Source organism: Marmota monax, unplaced genomic scaffold (assembly GCF_021218885.2).
Source record: "Marmota monax isolate L192 unplaced genomic scaffold, Marmota_monax_Labrador192_F-V1.1 WCK01_AAM20220418_F8-fsc00025, whole genome shotgun sequence".
NCBI lineage: Eukaryota > Metazoa > Chordata > Mammalia > Rodentia > Sciuridae > Marmota > Marmota monax.
In genome coordinates, this window is record NW_026691950.1 from 13,075,371 (window position 1) to 13,097,103 (window position 21,733).

Consider the following 21,733-nt stretch of genomic DNA (forward strand, 5'->3'; position numbering starts at 1 on the left):
TCATCACTTGTTAGTGAACCATTTTATATCGAGAGAACTTCTGTATATGAAAACAAGTCAGAGCCACATTAAAATAAATGAAATAATAAAAATAAACTTAAATCAAGTATAATAGTATCTTAGTGTTATCAGTGCATTAACCTGAAACCTAAACTTTTTCTTTCTTACTCCTTGAGAAGTTCTTATATTATCTCATTAAAAACATTTTTAGGGCTGGGGATATAGCTCAATTGGTAAAGTGCTTGCCTTGCATGCACAAGGCCCTGGGTTCAATCTCCAGCACCACAGAATAAATAAATAGATGGATAGATAGATAAATAAATAAATTCACATAATGCACATTTAGAAGGCAATTCCATAGTTTTTAGAAGTGTCAGAATTACATTTTTCCTATGTATTTATTAAAAAGTAATGAATAGGAGAGTAATTTTGTGATACCTGGAAAACTACAGTAGCAGTTATTTTGATCTTAGCTATAAGAGAAGGAAAACTTAAAAAAGAGGGCAAGAAGGAAAACTAAATAATTCAGAAGATAAAAACAGTTTGGTTCATCTCTAAAGATCTAATTTATTAGTTGGAAACATTCATTTAAAAAAAAAAGTAAATTTCAAATTAAATACAAATGACGTAAATGCCAAATAGGGCAAAATGTAGTTTTGTTTTTTTTGTTTTTTTTAATTTTTGTCATTGGTTGTTCAAAACATTACATAGTTCTTGATATATCATATTTCACACTTTGATTCAAGTGGGTTATGAACTCCCATTTTTACCCCATATACAGATTGCAGAATCACATCAGTTACACATCCATTGATTTACATATTGCCATACTAGTGTCTGTTGTATTCTGCTGCCTTTCCTATCCTCTACTATCCCCCCTCCCCTCCCCTCCCCTCCCCTCTTCTCTCTCTACCCCCTCTACTGTCATTCATTTCTCCCCCTTGTGTTATAAAATGTAGTTTTTTTAAAGATTTTTTTTCAATGATCCAAATGATGTTTAAATGAACTTTAAATAATAATTATAAACTAAAATAGAAACCTGAAAATTTGGAAAGATAACTTTTCAGTGAATCAAAGTTAAGTAATTATAAACGAAATTTAAATTTCTATTGCTTTTTACTTGCTGATAAGAATGTAACAAAAGGAAATGGGCACTACTAGTAACTCTGATATGAACAGTGAGATAGAATGTAACAAAAGGAAGTTGCATAGTCAGTATAGTTATAAAGAGCCAAGGGAACATCCTTCTCTTTTTAAGCAACTCTTAAGTCTTTAATATCTACTTAATTCAAATAATTCAAAATATATTAAAGATGCCAGGAAAGTATGTGATAAGGTCTTTATATAGATCATTAATAAGCTTGATTAGTAAGTTTACTTTGATATCCTCAGAGGCAAAGAATTTTTACCCTAGGATGAATATTTTGGTACTTTTTTTTTCTTTATAGCCTACAAATGTACTTCAATAAAATAGCAGGCAAAGGAAATTTAGTCATTATTTTTTAAATCACCATCATTTTTTTCTACATGACAGTTACTTAATATATTCATTTGTTATTATTCTCCCTCCTATTTAATATTATAAATTCTTAAAAATTATGTGCCAAAATCATTATATCATTGTTTTTCCACTAAGAAATCTTGTTAATGCTAAAACTCTTCTTGAATACAATACTCAATCACAGCTGGCTAGAATTGTAATTCAATAATCAGTCATTAATCACATATAATAATACCTATTACTTATTATACAATAGGTACTGAGAATGCAACAAGCAAAGACCCTATCTTTATTAAGTTTATATTCTCCTAGGGATTATTTAAAGACATTAAAATTTTTACTTGAGTAGTACTCCTTATTGCTGATAAATAACGTAGATTATTTTTATGAACCCCAAATTATAATTAATGGGCACTACTAGTAACTCTGTATTCACTATTGGCTACTAAAAAAAGAAAATTATGTAAATATTAGGCTCTGTCCTGAAACTAGTGAACATAGCATAATGGTAACCAAAGACCAGTAGAAAGTACCGTTCAGATTAGCTAGCTATTATCTCTACTGCGATTCCTCTTTGCACTTTAATGTGCAGGATTTTTGTTTCATATTCCTTTGAGCTTCAGGTAGCCATGGCTGGGAAGATATCTGTATCACAGGTTTAGCAAGCTAAAAGCTTATTATACTTGGTCTTTTGCCTTGAAGTGTTCAGGGATGGTGTCAACTGGCACATTGTTCTCTGTTCTTAAGGTAATTTTAGATTATGTTTATATTCTTTAGCTTCCTGTTTCATTCTATGGTTTATTTTTTTGTCTTTCATATTAACTTTTTTTTAAGTATTTATTTTTTAGTGTTTTGGGTGGATACAATATCTTCATTTTATATCTATATGGTACTGAGGATTGAACCCAGTGCCTCACACATGCTAGACGACCACTCTACCACTGAACCACAACCCCAGCGCCACATTAACTTCTAATCTGAGTTTAGCATCGTTCACAAGATGAGCTCTAAAAGTGATATATAAATATTATATAAAGCAAAGTTTTAGAATAAAAGAAATGCCAGATGACCCTAAAAGAGTTCAAAATCTTATATTAAATCTGTTCCTTCAACCTTCCCCTTCTGCATTTCCTGATTGTTAGTATTAAATATGTGCTTTTTCACAAGACAATTAGTAATTAAGCTCGATATTTGTTTTTAATTTTAAAATGGTCTTAAATCCCTTACATAATTTTCATAAGATAGAGTACAAAATTATTTAGCACAGTAGAGATTTCTTTCAGGAACTTTCAAGGAACAAAGATTGTTAATATCTAAATATACAACTTTGTTCTATTAAATCTCCACTGTATTAAATTATTACTTGAACTTCATTTTCTCAAGAAACCAGAACTTGCAAATTACCTTTTAAATTTAAGTGTACCAGCTTCCTAACGTTTAAAACAAAAATCATTTAAAAGTATGTGGGGGTGTTGAGAAATATAGATTTTTTTCTGAATATAAAAAACAGTACATTAAAAACTAGTAAAGTTTATTCTCTCATAATTTCTCAAATAGTAGCTGACCAACTAAACATGTGTTTCCACTTCTTGTTACTTGATGCTCATGGTTCTTTGCATGTGTCTTTTAAACTAGAGCTTTAACTTCCTCTTGTGCATGGTTTGTGCAAATTGCAGTTTATTAACTTGTCTTTGTCTTTGATGCTTGCAACCTAATCCATCACAGCTACACTGCCTCGAAAAGAAAGTGCTGTCAAACAGGAAACAGAGAGTGAGTATGCTTAGTGTATTAGAAGGTATTCTCAATGCATGTTTGTTTAATGTCTAGTAACTAGTTATTTGTCTTGAAAAAGTTAATACCAGAAATATCAATTGCTTTGAACTGCCAGGTATTGGAGAAAGAAAACCAACATGATGGTAGTGGTATGGTTATATCTAAGAAATATGTAATATAGGAAATTATATGGCAAGTAGTAAAACTTAGTGTCAGAAATTTATGAAAAGGCTTAACCATCAAACTTCTATTTTCAGGCTGTATTTAGAAACTCTATTTTTAAAAAATTTACATATATGGTCAGATTTGCATAATGAAGCCAAAGTTTGTCTTAACTGCCCTTAATAGATCTCCATTTGTCCCTTCTGACCATTATTAGCAAGTAGTACAAATTAACTGAGAGGTATTGAAGAAAAATGTTTTTAAATATTATATGTATTGTTTGTATTTAAATTCTGAGTCAAAATATCACATTTTCTTATAAATTTTGAATCCTTTAATTCCATGGTGTTGTGAGATTGTCCAGCCATATGTTCTTACTTCTCTTCATGGCTATGATAGATACCTAAATTCAACCTAAACACAGACATCTCATAATAAGTATGATTAGTGATACATGCATTAGGTTTAATTTATGTTTTAAGTATAATAAATTCTCGGTATGCTTTGCTTTTCCTTATTTTTTCTAGTTTTTAAAGAACTGGAGTTAAGTAGTTCATTTACTGGAAAAAGCAGAGTTTCTAGGTCCTGGAATATATTAAGTTGAATTAAATGTAATTGACTCTTTTTTTATAGGGCAAAATGATTAAGTATTGGCAGTTACATATAGATCAACCTAATATACAGATTTAAGGTGGACATGAGTGATTCAGGCAGTTTTCTGCAGAAATAAAACAAAATCAAGTTAGCATACTGGTCCTTTCAGTCCTATTCTATGGATCTGTGTAGTTTTGCTTCTCTTTGCAATATGCACTGGAATGGGACACAAATGTTACTAAACAACAAGGACACTGTACATCCTGCCCCTTGTGCACTAAGTAATGTGAGTCCTAAAAGACCAAGACAATAGGAGGTAGCCCTGATTTATACTCCATATCTTTTATTTGTAAAGATCACAACTTTCAAAGTTTTATTATTTCTTAGGTCTTCATGGAAGTTCTGGGAAATTAACTGGATCTACTTCTAGTCTAAATAAACTCAGTGTTCAGAGTTCAGGGAATCGCAGATCCCAGTCATCTTCCCTGTTGGATATGGGAAATATGTCTGCATCTGATCTTGATGTTGCCGACAGAACCAAATTTGATAAGGTAAAATAAAACAAGTACTTCTTAACCATTAGCATTGCTTTTTCTTTTCTAACAGCAGTTTACAGTTGCTTTAAGTGTTTTCAAAGATTTAGGTGGTTCTTTGGGCTTTCTTTGAGACATTAGCCATGTCTCTCTTTCCAATTCTGAATTGAATCTGGGAAAAAAAAATACTAGTCAAATGGCAGCTAAAATGTGAATTATCAATTGAATAACATAAAAGTTTCATTAAAATTCATTTTTATAAATCACAAAGTGTCAGGCACTATAGTACATGACTATAATTCCAGCAACTCAAAAGGCTGAGCCGTAGAGTCACAAGTTCAAGGCCAGCCTTAGCAATTTAGCAAGACCTTATCTCAAGATAAAGAATAAAAAGGACTAGGAATGTAACTCCATGGTAAAGCATCCCTGGGTTCAATCTCCAGTACCAAAAAAATAATTCAGTTATAAAGTGCTCTCATCTCTAAGTTATTCAAATAACCACAAAGGGAAAATAACAGCTTAACTGGGCTCTGCATTAATCAAATAAGTTTTAAAAGTTTATCTCTGTGTTCCACTTCCTAGATTTGAAGAGAAAAACCCTTTTGAGTTTTTTTAAGTATGTTCTGTGGGCCTGTTTTACCTGGGTTATATTATATTTGTCCTACCATTTTTAGAAAGGGGTGTCTATGGGGTTCTGTAAACCCAACAGAAGCCCAAAGGCAATGCAGTATAATCCAGGTCCTTATAACAGAGGGAATTAATTGGGGATGTTATTTTAAGTACTTCATACAGCTTTTTCACTAGGATCATTTTGGTTTTCTTTAGATCTTTGAACAGGTACTAAGTGAACTAGAACCCCTGTGTCTGGCAGAACAGGACTTCATAAGTAAATTTTTCAAACTGCAGCAACATCCAAGTATGCCTGGAACTATGGTATGATGTACATCTATTTTGACTAGTATTTATAGTCTGTAACATAATTAAACTAAATAACATGTGGTCAGAGTTTCATTATCCAAACAGAAAAGGAAAGAATGTGTGATATAGTGATCTTTAAACATTTTGTCATGTCATAAAATAATCAAAGCAGTGATAGTTTGGGCACCTGATAGTCCAGAATGTCTTACACCTAAATATTCTCTAATGTTTGTGTTTACTTTCTAAAGAATATTATTAAAAAAATAATTTTAACATTTCAAATAATTACCAAGAAAAAAATGTGTATGTGTATGTATATAGTATTTACTAACTACAGACCTTAAGCCAATCATTTAATCCCTAGTTTTCTCTTCCATAAAGTGGATATAGTGATGCCTGTTCAGCATGCGTTGGGGTGGCATAAATGTGAGGAAACAAAGTAAGTGATTTTCTAGCATAGAAAATTTGAAGAACTTAAAAACACAGTACAAATAGAGTGATTTTTTAAATTAAGGTCATCTTAAAAATGTTTTCCTTAGATAAAAAATTCATTTTTTTATGACTGATTTTCATTTGTTGCTAGAAATGGTTGGGATTTCATTGTTGGTAATGGTGGTATTGGTGATAAGTTTGCTTATTTGTTGGTTGCTAAGAATTTTTGATACCTTTTTTCTTATTTTTTTTTTTTTTTTGTTTTAGACATTGATGGACCTTTATTTTATTCATTTATTTATATGCGGTGCTGAGAATCAAATCCAGTGCCTCACACATGCTAGGCAAGTGCTCTACCACTGAGCCACAAAACCCCAGCCAGTTTTTTTCCAGTTTTTTTTTTTTTTTTTTTTAGGTGGACACAATATCTTTTATTTTATTTTTATATTGTGTTGAGAATCAAACCCAATGCCTCATGCATGCTTGGCGAGCACTCTACCACTGAACCACAACCCCAGCCCCCTGATATATTTTTAAATGTTCAAGTTTTGTTACAGTGATTGGTGAGGTTTCCTTAATTATTTCAATTTTCTTTTAAAATTTGTTTCTGGACATTTTCCATTTTTTTGTTGAGCTGCCTTGCCATTCCTAATATTCCTAGCCTCTAGCACTCTCCCTCCCCCCACCATGTGCACACAGATAAATACACCTTCTCACCCCACAGTAATTCTCAGGTAAAATTCTAATAAAAATGCATTTCATGAATATCCTTAAATAGCACACTAAATTATATAGCTTCATTGGGAATACAATCATTAAAAAATCATTATACTACCAATAAAAAATCATTACTTTTCATAGTGCATTCTCCTAGACATTTTAAGACTGAGCAGGCTTTTGCTATATAAACTAGTCAAATTGTTGGTCTTTTATTATGTAAAGTACCTAAATAATTTTTACAGACTGAAGCAGAGGATCTGGATGGAGGAATGTTATCACGGCAACATAATTCTAGCACACAATTGGCTGTGTCATCTGAGTATGTATTTGTTAATGTCTCTTATTTATTTTGGAAAAAAAAATTAACTTTTAGTGGGCTGGGGATATAGCTCAGTTAGTTGTTTTCCTAGCATATGCAGGGCCCTGGGTTTAATCCTCAGCCACCAAAAAAACAAACTTCAAATTGAAACATAGAGAAATGCTGTTCATTGAGGAGTGCAGGTGTTTTTCAGTAACCTGACAGCACTGATAAGAATGTCCATTTTTCTGGATTAAAATTGGTGTTGTGTGGCCCTTCAACTCTTCTTCCTAGTAATCACAGAAGATTCATCCAATTCTGACATTTGCTTATAGGAGGCAGCCTTTGAATTGTAATGGATTTCTTAGTATTCATGAAACACATTTCAGAATCCAGCTTTACAGATGACGTAAAGCTTATTGGAACGATAAGAACTTACCTTCATTAAAATATTTTTATATTGGAAATTGTACAGTAGTAAGTTCATCAGTTTGGACATTTTTCATTGAAATACTAAATTTTAGTTATTTTTATATTGTGAATTAATTCACCTGAAGCTTATAATAACTTTTATATTCTTTATATTTTCTAAACAGGAAAGATATGATTCGCCAAATGATGATTAAAATATTTCGCTGCATTGAGCCAGAACTAAACAACCTAATTGCATTAGGAGACAAAATTGATAGTTTTAACTCTCTTTACATGCTAGTCAAAATGAGTCACCATGTATGGACTGCACAAAATGTGGATCCTGCTTCTTTTCTAAGTACTACATTGGGAAATGTTTTAGTGACTGTCAAAAGAAACTTTGACAAATGCATTGTAAGTTTTTTTTTTATAACAATAATTTGAATCATTTCTTAAAACTACGTACTTAGATCAAGGGGTCTCCAGCTTTCTCTTGGGGTTCTAATGTTTGCATCCCCCAAAGCCTTAAAAATGGGTATTGGTGTCAACCTATATGAACAGTTAATGGGATGGCACTATGCCATCTGTGCTATGCTGTGAATCTTGGCAAGTTCCAGAGTAGGTGGCACAGTGGCAGCAGCTGTGTAAAAGAGCCACTGATTACTGACATCCCAGTGACCATTGACTTCATGGAACAAGTCAAACTGTCATGTGGGCTTATTGTTACAATTTTTTCTTATATTCTTATGAGAAAGCTAATTTTTTATTATTTTAATTGATAGTTTTCTTTATTTTAGTAGTTTAATAATTTTAATAATTGTATTGCTTTAAGAATGAATTATTATAATAATATCCAGTAATCATAATAATTATTATAATCATAATAATAATCATAATAATAATTTTTCTTATTCTAGTAGGGTAAAAAAATCATTAGCAACTTTTTTTATTGTCTGTTAGGTTTTCATAAGCTTGTACGTCTGAATTGAGCTGGATCATATCCTTTAAAAAGGGTTTAATCTTATTAATGCATTTACTTTTTAAAAGTGGATATGTATCATTTGAGTATTTCTACTCTGTAACCTCTCAGTTATAGCTAACTCTTGAATATCCATGCAATAATGAGAGGTAAAAAAAAATATTAAGGACAATTAAAAATCCATGTTATGTATGTATTTTTTATTTTGGGAGGTTACTAGGAATTGAACTCAGGGCCTCCTACATGGTAAACAAGTACTCCATTACTGAGCCACATCTCTAGTCATTTTTTAACATTTTATTTTGAGACTAGAGTCTGCTAAGTTGCCCAGGCTGACCTCAAATTTGTGATCCTCCTGCTTTAGCCTCTCAAGTAGATGAGATTACAGGTTTATGCCACCATACCTGGCTCATTTTTTATACTTTATGTAAAAGTATAAAAAAGTATATACATTTTTATATGTATTTTATTATGTACTTTGTAAAATAATATTTACAGAGTTTCTGTAAATATTATAAAAGCAATATAATAAACTATAAAAGCAATCTATTGTAGAAACTTGACTATATCTTTAATAAACTTGTTAATCCTACCAACATGATTTCACTTGGTATTGGAAATACTATGAAAGTTGACCATTTAGCTGTCAGCCTAAGTCTGACTATAGGCTGACAGCTAAAAGGAAAAGGAAGAGCTACCAAAGGCTAAGATAATGAGTTCCATGTGATGCAGATGCAGTTGTAATGCTAAATCATAAGGACACTACATGTTTACAGAATGTAAAGGCTTAGTTGTTTTTATCGTTAAAATGTAAGTTCATGGAGTACCTCTTGCTTGACCCAGTAGAACTTAGGATGTGGCAATAGATAGATGAACACAGTGGTTCAAATGAAGTGCTTAACACACCTGGCATAAAATAAGAGCCTAATCCCGCATAGCTTGTGTAATTAAGAATGGCTTATTAAAGAATGGTCCTGTTACTCTCAAGACAGGTACTAGAAAATGGTGTAACCTAGAGAAAAGTATAGATTCACATTATCTCCTAAATTTCATATGTATCTAAAGGACCTACCTGCTGCCTATCATTCACCTCTTTGTCTATTTTAAATCACATCTTATAGTGTTTGGCAGACTGTATGTTCCCAACAAGGTTATATGTATTGTATATTTTGGCACTTAAAACAAGAGAAAAACCTAGGGCATGAAGAATTTGAAAAGGTAATAAACAGGATCTGTGTGTGTTGAGGAAAAAGCATAAATGTCAAATGACTACAGAATGTAGAACAGCACCTGAGTTCTACAGTTCCATCAGGTGCCCAAGCAAAAAGTATCAAGTGTTCTTCAAAGAATAGGACAAGAAAGCTATCCTTGCCTGTACTAGAGCGAAATTTAGAGTCACTTATACATCAAGTTCTACCAAGCCGAATTCTGTGATCCAGAACTTGTCTTAACCGTGTTTCACTTGCTTTTCAGGATTCTTCACATTATGGTGATGCAGACTTGTACTCTTAAACCTTTAAGAATTATTTGACTTAGTTAAATTACCATGGACAAAAGTTGAACAAATAATATAATATATGGCTATCATTAAAGTTGTAGTCTTAAACAGTGAATAACCTGCATGTCGTTCTGATGATGGCAGTATGATTGGGTAACCACCTTGAGAGAAATTTGGGTGACTTTTGTTAGAATTTCCTCATTGATAACCCTTTTCTTAAATGAATGCACTATTTCTACTCTGTGCTTGACACAAATCCAGAGAGGATTTAAAACATTCCCTGCAGGCTGGGGTTGTGGCTCAGAGGTAGAGCGCTCGCCTAGCATGTATGAGGTCATGTTTAGTATATAGTGGCCTGAGTTTACACACACAAACACTTTTCCTATTAATGTTCAAGTGTCTTCAAACTATATGTCCTGTATATTTTAAATGCTACACAGAGAAATACCTATATGAAACTTAGTAAGAATAATAGACTGGCATTCATAATTAGTGTTTACTATGTACCAGGCTCAGATCTAAGCATTTGCACACACCATCTCATACCACCACCACTCTCCCATCAGGCAGGTGGTTAGGCAGGTGAAGTGACTTACCTGAAATCAACAGTTAAAAAGTCACAGAGCTGCTATTCGAACCCAGACATTCTGGTTCAAGCACCTGCAGTCTTACCACTGCCTTCTCCGCTGCATCCAAATTTACACCTCATGGATATCAGCATTACTGAAGGGTAACATTAGTAAAGATAATATGAAATAGTTGACAGTACTCACAGGGCCTTCTTATATTAATACCTGAAATAATTATGTCTCCATTTCATATGTTCAAATTATACTTCCAAATTTGTGACACATTAAACAATAGGAAGAAATTGTAATAATTTGACTGTGAGTAGATCTAGATCCCCTAAGAATTACATAGATCCATAATTGAAGCAACAGGTCTTTTTCAACGCTGGTGTCTGGATTCTGTCTATATAAAACATTCCCATTTTACACTTGATCATTGTCAAGCACAAGCACTTTGCTAAACTTAGAATTAAGTCATTAATAGATGGGCAACTTCATAATACAAACCTATAATAGAAATACCTGTCCTCCCTCTGCATTACTATACTCCCAAAGAGAAAATTTTCCTATCCAAACAGAAATTTTAGATTGATGAAAATTAGAAATGGCTATTGTTCTCAAACTTGGCCACATGGCCATCAGTTCTACTAACCCAGAGAGATCTTACGTGTACTCTGGTATCTGCTCTGCTCTAACACAGAATGGGCAATCGCCCATAAATTCATAAATGATAGAATTGCATATTTATTGTTTTTTAACAGTCCTGAAGTTCACAATTCTCCAATGTGTCTTGTTTGATTTTTCCTTGTTCAATCTTATTTTCTTAAATAAGACATATTAGAAAAGTGTTTTTTAAAATCCATACAATTAGTATTTCGTGGTTACCCTTGTTGTGATTCATCTTTAACAGTTCAAGCTATAAATAAGCATTCCAAATATTCTAGGGTACTAATGTCCCTGCCTTCATCTTATATGCATTTGATTATAATTATATTTAGTTTCTAAGTTCCTTGGCTATTTCTCTCCCCTCCTTTCTGCCTAACTTTAGAGTAATCAAATAAGGCAAATGGAAGAAGTAAAGATCTCAAAGAAGAGTAAGGTAGGAATTCTTCCATTTGTTGCTGAATTTGAAGAATTTGCTGGACTCGCAGAATCAATCTTTAAAAATGCAGAGCGTCGTGGAGATTTGGATAAAGCTTATACCAAACTCATCAGAGGAGTGTTTGTTAATGGTAAGCTTTTGTTCTAAAGAATTTTTGTAACTACTGTTTTCATTATTTCTGGTAATTCAAACATTGGAGACACAAATGACCTTCCTTTTCCATATTCTATAGTCTTATTTTAAGTTTTCTGAAGTTAAAGGTTTCTTAAATCCGAAAAGGAAGCAGTACATAAAACCTATTCATATTCAGAAACCATTTACATTTTAGAGTTTATAGGGGCTTATCACTATGCAAAATTGAAAATCATTTTTAAACACAAAAAATGATCTCCAAGATTATATTTGCATTTTAACAAGAGTCTCTGAAGATGATGAGCAGTGATGTCTATGTAATATGAACAAATCAATTCAGTTCCTTAGGCCTCAGTTTTTGTTGCACAGGGAGATTAGTGCCATAATACTATAACTCACTGTCTTCCTAGTCAAATCCCACAATCAAATTAGAAACAGAATAGACATGTCATTTAATTTGAAATAATGTACTGATTACTTATACTCAAGAATTTTAAGGGGCTGGGGATGTGGCTCAAGCGGTAGCGCTCTTGTCTGGCACGCGTGCGGCCTGTGTTCAATCCTCAGCACCACATACAAACAAAGATGTTGTTTCCGCCAATAACTAAAAAATAAATTTAAAAAAAAGAATTTTAAAATCTAAGAAATTCACAAGAAGTGGAATCATTTCATCAGTTGCTTATAACATTTTGAATAGAAACATTTGAGAAAAGATAGATTTAATGATTGGTTGATTTTTTTTTTTCTTTTAAAATTCAAATTAGCTTTGTACTATTTATTCTAAAATAAAATGTGCTTATTAAATACCCCCTCAAAAAATTGGAAAACAGATTTTTTTTTAAATAAATCCCTCCATTATGTGATTTTTTTTTTTTTTTAAAGAGAGGGAGAGAGAATTTTAATATTTATTTTTTAGTTTTCGGCAGACACAACATCTTTGTTTGTATGTGGTGTTGAGGATCGAACCCGGGCCGCACGCATACCAGGCAAGCCCACTACCGCTTGAGCCACATCCCCAGCCCTGAAAAACAGATTTTTTAAAATCAAGAAGGAAGCAAGAATCATTTGTAATCTCATTGTTCAGAGATAACATTTAATTTTTTTAATACTTTTTATTTGTCAATGGACCTTTATTTTATTTATTTATATGTAGTGCTGAGAATCGAGCCTAGTTCCTCACACAGGCTAGGCGGGTGTTCTACCACTGAGCTACAACCCCAGCCGCAATGACACTTAATTTTTATTCTTCCAAAATGTTCAGTGTCACTCTTCTTCTCAGTATATATGCACATATATATTGTGTGTGAGGTGGGGGTGTTCCTGCATGTGTGCTTTAATGCAAAATTTTTTATCATGCCTTACACATACTATTTTGGAAGCTGCTGAATCCTATAATCCTATTGTGCATGCTTGTCAATTAATATGTATGACTATAATCATTTTAATGACTAGATAGTCTTCCATATTTCATTATTTATTTTAAAATCTTCTGTTAATATGTTTTACTTTGTCTCTATTTATCTTTGTATACTTGTTGAATAATTTCCTTAGGGTAAATTGTAAAATAAATAGAATTTCTGGGCCAAAGAGGTTGTATATATCTCAAGACTTTTGCCAAATTACTATGATATGGTGAACTCGTACCTGTTTAGGGCTATGAACAGTTGGTGAAAGTTTCCATTATTATATATGCTGTATCAATGCTAGATATTACTGTGTATTATCAACTTTTTTTGCCAGCTGAATAAGCTATAAACTATTTCACTATTTCAATTGCCTTTCATTTATTTTACATTTTAAGTAATTAAGCAACTTGGAGTTTAGTGAAAGATGTGAAATAGGGATTTAATTTAGTGTACTCAAAAGGACCAGTTTAGCCAGGCATGGTGGTACATGCCTGTAATCCCAGCAACTCGGGAGACTAAGGCAGAAGGATCACAAGTTCAAAACCAGCCTCAGTAACTTAGCAAGACCCTATCAAAATAAAAAAGGGGTTCAGGGTGTGGCTTAGTAGTCAAGCACTTCTGGGTTCAATCCACAGTACCAAAAAAAAAAAAAAAAACTCGTCCTGAAACATTTTGAATAGTTTATTTCCCCACTGATTTCAAAAGTGACCTTTATGTTGGGCATGGTAGCACATGCCTGTAATCCCAGCTGCCCAGGAGGCTGAGGCAGGAGGATTGCAAGTTTAAAGCCAGATGCTGCAATTTAGCAAGACCTTGTCTCAAAATAAACGTAAAGACGGCCGGGGATGAAGTTCAATGGTAGAACATCCCTGGGTTCAGTCCCCTTTATTGCGGGGGGTGGGAAAAAAAAAAAACTCATGTTATACTAAATTTCCATGTATACATGGTTCTATTTTAGGATGACTTAACTGTGTTCAGGTGTCTGTAAAGACTCTCCAAGACAAAAAAATTTTATTTTTATTTAGTCCAGAAATGTGCTTGATTCTTAAACATACAAGAGGAAAAAAAAAAAAGAATAACCACTGTGCTGATAACTAAATATGGTTATAGTCATATCAGAGATTTTATTTATAATTTTTTTCTGCTTTGATTTTAGTGGAGAAAGTAGCAAATGAAAGTCAGAAGACCCCCAGGGATGTGGTTATGATGGAAAACTTTCACCATATTTTTGCAACTCTTTCTCGTTTGAAAATCTCCTGCCTAGAAGCTGAAAAAAAAGAAGCCAAACAGAAATATACAGATCACCTTCAGTCTTATGTCATCTACTCTTTAGGACAGCCTCTAGAAAAACTAAATGTAAATATATTTTTATTCAGATTTTTTTCTTGGTTTTGTACCTGTGTGCATCTGTTTACATGTGAATAACATGCATTTATTTATCTTAAAGTTGCTGGTCTACTGACATAGGAGAAAGACTCAGTTATCAAAGATGACAGTCTGGAGACATTGCTAGATATTCTATGGACATTATTTCTTTTTATGAAAATTGATTGAGCTAAGGTAGTATTCCCTCATTTTATAGATGAAGAAACTAAAAGTAAATAAACTTGCCTGCCATCAAAATAGTTTGTTAAAGCAAAGCTGGGGTGGGAGTGAACCCAGGCTGGGCTTTCTGTTGTACCAGGCTCTTTCCATTCTTGCCTCATAATGACCAGCCTGTGCCAAGAGAAGAGGAAACCAAGATTTGTTTTGTACATTACGTTTGCTTTTCTTTATTTCCCAACAGAGCAGATCTAATAATAAAAGGAAATGATGATTTTAGGGTACTTTTTTAACATAGCAGAAGCTTAAATGAACCCTTCTAACTAACTTTGCCCACATTGTGATCAATCATCTTTTATAATTTTTTCATTTGAAACTAGAACCAAATACGTATCTGTTGCAAATAATTCAAAGAAATATTTAAAAGACATTTAATCAAATATAGAAAGCCAATTCCTTATAAAACTGAATCAGACAGCTACTTTTTTTTTTCTTTTTGTAACCAGGGATTGAACCTAAGGGCGCTTAATCACTGAGCCACATCCCCAGCCTATTGCCCATTTTTATTTAGAGAGTCTCACTGAGTTGCTGAGGGCTTCACTAAGTTACTGAGGCTGAGTTTGAACTTGTAATCCTCCTGCCTCAGCCTCCCAAACTGCTGGGATTACAGGCATGTGCCACCATGCCCAGCAGGTACTCCATTAATCAGACAAAAGATCCATCTCAGCCAGGCACTGTGGCATATGCCTATAATCCCAGAGGCTCTGGAAGCTGAGGCAAGAAAATCATAGGTTAGAAGATAGCCTCAGTAGTTTAGTGCAACTGTAAGCAACCTGGTGAGACCCAGTCTCAAAATACAAATTTTTTTAAAAGGGCTGGGGATGTGGTTCAGTGATTAAGCACCCTCTGGGTTCAACCATGATCACACACACACAGATCCATCTCACACCTAAAACCTGCATGATGCTTAATGCATTATAGGCATTTTCTTTTAAATTAAATCTAAAGTGGAAACATCACCAAAATCCTTTACTATTTAACATAGTTCTATCTAGTCTAGTAAGACCTGAAACCTACATAAGAGTTAAAGAATGGAGAGTAGGGATTATCGTTGCCAGTATATGTGTGATATGTTGAAAATACTAGTCTCTGATTAAGGGGCAAGATTCAAAAAATAAATGTATTGAAATCCATTTATTGCCAGAAATGGTGGTACACACCTGTAATCTCAGCAGTTAAGTGAGGCCATAAGCAACTTAGTGAGGCCCATTCTCAAAATAAAAAGGGCTGGAGATGTGGCTCAGTGATAAAGCACCTTTGGGTTCAATCCCTAGTACCCAAAGGGGGGAAAAAATAGTAATGACAGGGTATTATCATTATCAGTATTAAATCATATTGTAAAGTGCTTAAATACAGGCATATCAGACAGCAAAAGTTCATATTAAAAATTCAAATATAGAGCTGGAGTTGTGGCTCAGTTGGTAGAGTGCTTGCCTAGCATGTGTGAGGCACTGGGTTCAATTCTAAGCACCACGTATACGTAAATAAATAAAGGTTAATCAACAACTAAAGAAAATGTTTTAAAAATCTAAACATACTTAAAGACAACCTGAAAAGAATATTTGTAATCATACTGTAATCAATATATTTAAATGAAGATCTTTTTAAAAAATCAGTAAAGTACCAAGACTCCAGTATGTAACTAGGAACAGCTCCTGTTCCTAGTTACATACTGGAGCTGTTTTTGGCTAAATGAAATTAATTGCTTTCAAACACTCTAAATGTTTGAAAGCAATTAATTTCATTTAGCCAAAAAAATTATGGAATAAAATGACAGTCTTTTTGTACTCTGGCAACCATGGTTTTATAATAATTCAAGATAGCAGTCTTATATACTGTTGACAGAAATGTAAATTGATTGAACTTTCCTAGAAAGCAATTTGTACACAACAGAGGTCTTCAAAATGATCATACTACTCCACTGGGTAATTTCAGTTATTGAAATTTTTACTAGAAAATAATTAGTATTGTGGGTAAGTACTATATACAAAAGATATTTATGACAATTGTATTTATAAGAGATATTTTTAAAGATATGACTAAATTTTGTCAACTCCCAAAAAAGGAAAATATCCATTAACTGAATAGTGATTCAGTTATTAGATGGATTATTATGTAACCATTACAATTTGTACTTAAGAGAAATCAAGGTGTGTAGTAAAGTATGTGTGTAGCATGTGTGAGGCTCTAGGTTCAGTCCCCAGCACCAAAAAAACTCACAATATTCAGTGGAAAATGCAAGGTATGGAGTTGTAATTTCAATTGTGTACTTACATCAAAAGATTAGAAAGAAATCTAGAATGTTAATAATGATTATCTCTAAGTGTTATAATAGGTGATTGTTATTTATACTTTCACACGTTGTCTGGTTTTTATACAATGGATATGTACTGTATCATAATACCATTTTGGGTTTTTTTGTTGTTGTTGTTGTTTAGTTTTGTTTCCGTCCTGGGGATTAAACCCAGGGTCTTCTACATGCTAGGCTAGTGCTATTACTGAGCTATTACCCAGCCCTACTTTTATTTTTGAGACAGGGTCTTGCTAAGTTGCAGAGGCTGGCCTTAAACTTGCCATCCTCCTTCATCAGCCTCCTGAGTAGCTTGAATTACAGGCATGCATCACCACACCCAGCTATTGTCTGATTTTTTTTTTTAATTGTAATGATAACAACAGTCATTCTTAACCATTATTTATTTTCATCTCCTTAAAGCATTTCTTTGAAGGTGTTGAGGCTCGAGTAGCACAAGGTATAAGAGAGGAGGAAGTGAGCTACCAACTTGCATTTAACAAACAAGAACTTCGTAAAGTTATTAAAGAATATCCTGGAAAGGAAGTGAAAAAAGGCCTAGATAACCTCTATAAGAAGGTTGATAAACATTTATGTGAAGAGGAAAACTTACTTCAGGTATGCTTCAGGGTTTTTGGTTTGGGGTTTTTGGTTTGCTTACTTGTTTTGTTTTTGGTTTGGGGATTGAACCCAGGGGATCTTTCTACTGAACTACATCCTCAGTCCTTCTTATTTTTTTATTTGGAGCTAGTCTTTTTGTTGTTGTTGTTTAATTTTTTATTCTTTTTAGATATATGTGACAGTAGAGTATATTTTTATATATTATACGTACATGGAGTATAACTTCCTATTCTTGTGATTGTACATGATGTGGAGTTACACTGGTCACATATTCATATATGAACATAGGAAAGTTATGTCTGATTCATTCTCTATCTCTCCTAATCCCATCCCTCCTCTCTTCCCTTCTTTCCCTTTGTTTAATCCAATGAACTTCTATAATTCCCTTCCCCGCCCCTTGCTTTGTGTTAGCATCCACATATCAGAGAGAACATTTGGTCTTTGGTTTCTTGGGATTGGCTTATTTTACTTAACATGATATTCTCCAGCTCCATCCATTTACTTATAAATGTCATAATTTTCATTCTTCTTTAAGTTTGAGTAATATTCCATTGTGTATTATATATGCCGTATTTTCTTTAATCAGTCATCTGTTGAAGAGCACCTAGGTTGGTTTCATAGTTTAACTATTGGGCAGTTGATCTGCTTATAAACACTGATGTGACCACATCACTGTAGTACACTGATTTTAAGTCCTTTGGGTATATGCTGAGAAGTAAAAGAGCTGGGTCAAATAATAGTTCCATTCCAAGTTTTCTGGGGAATTGGAGACGGAGTCTTGCTAAGTTTCTGATGGTCCCACCAAGTTGCCCTGGCTGAACTGCCTCGGTTTCCCAAGTCACTGGGACTACAGGCATGTGCCACTGTGCTCAGCTACTTCATTCTTTTGACCATCCTGGCTTTGAATATATATTGCTTTTCTCTAAAATATTCCTCTATAAATTATTCCTATTTTCCACTTTTAGTGCAAGAAGAAAGTTTCATAATATGCAAATCAGTTTAATAAATTGTGAAGAAAAAAGCAATAATATTTCTGTGATTATAGTCATTTCTGCTTATTTTATATCCATGTTTTATTGTGATAAGGCATTAAGTTGCTTCTCTTTTATTTGATTGGATTTGTTTTTGTTTGTTTAGATCTTAGTGTGGAATATAGTACAGTGGGCTTGTAGAGATTAGGATCAGAAATGGGTTCATAATCTGGATCCAGATGAAGCTGTATGATTTGGGGCAAGTTGCTTAATCTCTTCCTTTTTTTTTTTTTTTTTTTTTTGAGAGAGAGATAATTTTTTTTAATATTTATTTTTTAGTATTTGGCGGACACAACATCTTTGTTTGTATGTGGTGTTGAAGATCGAACCCAGGCCGCCCGCATGACAGGCGAGCGCGCTACCGCTTAAGCCACATCCCCAGCCCCATAAGCTCTTCCTTATTTGAAAAGTATAAATGATGCCTCGCTCATGTGGACACTACTGTTATTATCATTGCCATTTTACAAATAAGAAAAATCAAAGCTTAGAGATATGGAATAACATGACAAAGACCTCATAGCTAATAGATGATAAAGAGATTTAAACCTTAACTTAAGCCATTGTTCCTTATAAACCATGCTGAAAGGCCCAGAGATGAGTGAGAGTAATTCTGATTTTAACATCATAGAAGGCCTATTTAGGGATATTACATTTTTGTTGACATCTGAAAGTCAACAGTATTTTAACAAGTAGGGAGGATGGCATTCTAGCTGGAAGAAATAACATGAGCTTAAAGATAAAAAGTGTAATAATGGTTAGGGAATAGTGATTAGTCTTAAATTGATAGAAAATTGGGATTTATGAGGTTCACAAGAAAAAAAAAAATCCTGGAAGAGTATATTTCCTTATCTGTGAAATGGAGATGATGATCATAGTACCCACCCTCACCAGGTCCTCTTAAGACTTAAATAGGATAATACATAAACAAAGCACTTTGCACTGTGCTGATACAGAGTGAGCTTCAATAAATGTAAATAAACGTAAGCCACTATGTCAGTGTGTGGCAAATTCTGTTTAATAGTGGTCCACATATCTCCACTGCTGGATTATAGTTATTCGATTGCAGATAGTTTTCTCTCTCACCCTGGTGTCTTCCCCAGCATCAAGCAGTGTTTTGCATCATCACCTTTAGATAAAGAAAAATTTAAACTTGATCTGAAATGGAATTTAAACTTAATTGTTGCATTGCATTTAATCTATAGTCAGTTCTCTACATAATTGTGCATAGCCATATCTGTGTTGGTATAATAGCTAAAACATAATGAGTGTGTGTTTGTGTCTGATGCTCTTGTAAGTGCTATACATGTGTTTATTCATTTAACTCTCACAGGAATCTTAGGATGAGAAGGTATTATTATTAATACCCTGGTTTACAGATGAACTTGAGGCCACAGATCTTGTAGGCAGAAGGTCTTAGGATTCTAGCTCCGGAATGCATGTTCTTAACCACTATACTATGCCAAATTCTTAGACAGTGTCTCGCAATTATTTCTACAGACTTGATTATGAATTATTTCCATTCATAATTTAGTGACTTTTGGGGGTTTTTTAAATTTTTTTCATTGTCAATGGATGTCTATTTTATTTATTTATATGCAATGCTGAGAATCAAACCCAGTGCCTCACACATGCTAGGCAAGCATCTTACCACTGAGCTACAACCCCAACCCTTGTTTTCTTTTTAATAATAGGTGGTGTGGCACTCCATGCAAGATGAATTTATACGCCAGTACAAGCACTTTGAAGGTTTGATAGCTCGCTGTTATCCTGGATCTGGTGTTACAATGGAATTCACTATTCAGGACATTCTGGATTATTGCTCCAGCATTGCACAGTCCCACTAAACCTTTTGAAAGAAGAAAAGATAAATGAATAAAGCACTTGTGGTATATCAGACACTATTTAAAAAATCAAGCCACTGATTTGAGAACCCAGACTTAAAAATTGGTGTAATATTAAATGTCAAAGAAATGGATAGTACTATACTACAAAAATTTAAATGCAAAAGTATAAATAATATGGCAATTTTATCTGCCCAGTAAGTTGTATACTAACTTAACGCCTTTATCTCATCATAAAATGCCATTAGCATTTTATAATATCTGAGCAGGAAATTTTCCTTTATTGCCTAGTTTCTTGTGTTTGAGAGTGGTTATCCTACTGTCATACATTGGGAGTTCTTTGGCACTTGCTACTTTTTCTTTTGGTTACAAATCATGTAATTATTAAAATATTGTACAGACTTTTTTCCCACTAACTAATGTGTAAATGAACATAATGGAGTAAATAACAGAGCTTATGTGATGGTCTGTTGCACACTAAAGTTTTAAGGATTATGTAACTCTTGTGAAGTAATAAATCTGAAATAAAGAAATTTTCAACAGAGTTAACAATTGGTGACATTATTCTTAGGGGTTTTATATGCTGTCTTTTATATAAAAGCAAATTCTTGCAAAATCAGTATATAAAAATTACTTGCAAGTATATATATATATAAAACACACCACAAAACACTTCAGAAGTGTAATAAGAAGGTTAACAAGACAATAATAAAAAATACCACCTCATAAAATAGCACCAAGGATAATTAGAATTTAAGACTAAATCTAACAAAAGATGTGTTATGGAGTGAATTGTGTCCCCCCAAAATTCATTATGCTGAATCCTTGATCCCCCATGAGACTACATTGGAGATAGAGCTTTTAAGGAGGCAAGATTAAATGAGGTCATAAGGGTGGAGACCTGACTATAAAACTGGTACCCTTATAGGAAAAACTCTAGATTTCTCCCTTCCATGAGGGGACACAGGGAGAAGGCATCTCTTACAAGCCAGGAAGAGAGATCTCACCAGGACCCGGTTGTGCTGCCTCCCTGATCTCAGAATTCCAGCCTCCAAAACTAAGAGACTAAATTCTTTAAGGTACACCTTCTACAGTATGTACTATGGAATCCTGAGGTGAATAATTCAAGAGGCATAAGACCTTTATGGAGAAAATTATAAAATTGCCATGTTTCCAGATAAGAATATATAATAAGGTAGAAATAACAGTTATTCCCAAATTTAATGATTTAGTGCAATTCTAGTCAAAATCACAACTGTTGATTTTTTTTTGTTTTGGTAAGACTTGACAAGCTGATTCTAAAATACATGTGGAGGAACA

The 21,733-nt window shown here is 33.4% G+C and overlaps 1 protein-coding gene across 9 annotated transcripts in view; it reads left to right on the forward strand.

The window, feature by feature from the left end:
* The window catches only part of Exoc1 (exocyst complex component 1), a 51,342-nt gene extending 30,385 nt beyond the window's left edge, over positions 1-20,957 (forward strand). For 5 of the 9 annotated variants that reach the window (XM_058586066.1, XM_058586043.1, XM_058586097.1 and 2 more), the window contains 9 exons: positions 3,227-3,271; positions 4,418-4,581; positions 5,389-5,496; positions 6,876-6,952; positions 7,528-7,756; positions 11,437-11,620; positions 14,185-14,384; positions 17,344-17,538; positions 20,264-20,957. In XM_058586066.1, coding sequence (XP_058442049.1) covers positions 3,227-3,271; positions 4,418-4,581; positions 5,389-5,496; positions 6,876-6,952; positions 7,528-7,756; positions 11,437-11,620; positions 14,185-14,384; positions 17,344-17,538; positions 20,264-20,416 — 1,355 coding nt within the window. In that variant the 3' untranslated portion in view covers positions 20,417-20,957. The remainder of the gene's footprint in view (positions 1-3,226; positions 3,272-4,417; positions 4,582-5,388; positions 5,497-6,875; positions 6,953-7,527; positions 7,757-11,436; positions 11,621-14,184; positions 14,385-17,343; positions 17,539-20,263) is intronic. The other 4 variants (XM_058586091.1, XM_058586116.1, XM_046465489.2 and 1 more) reach the window with 2 other exon arrangements.
* The last annotated feature ends 776 nt before the right edge of the window (positions 20,958-21,733 follow it).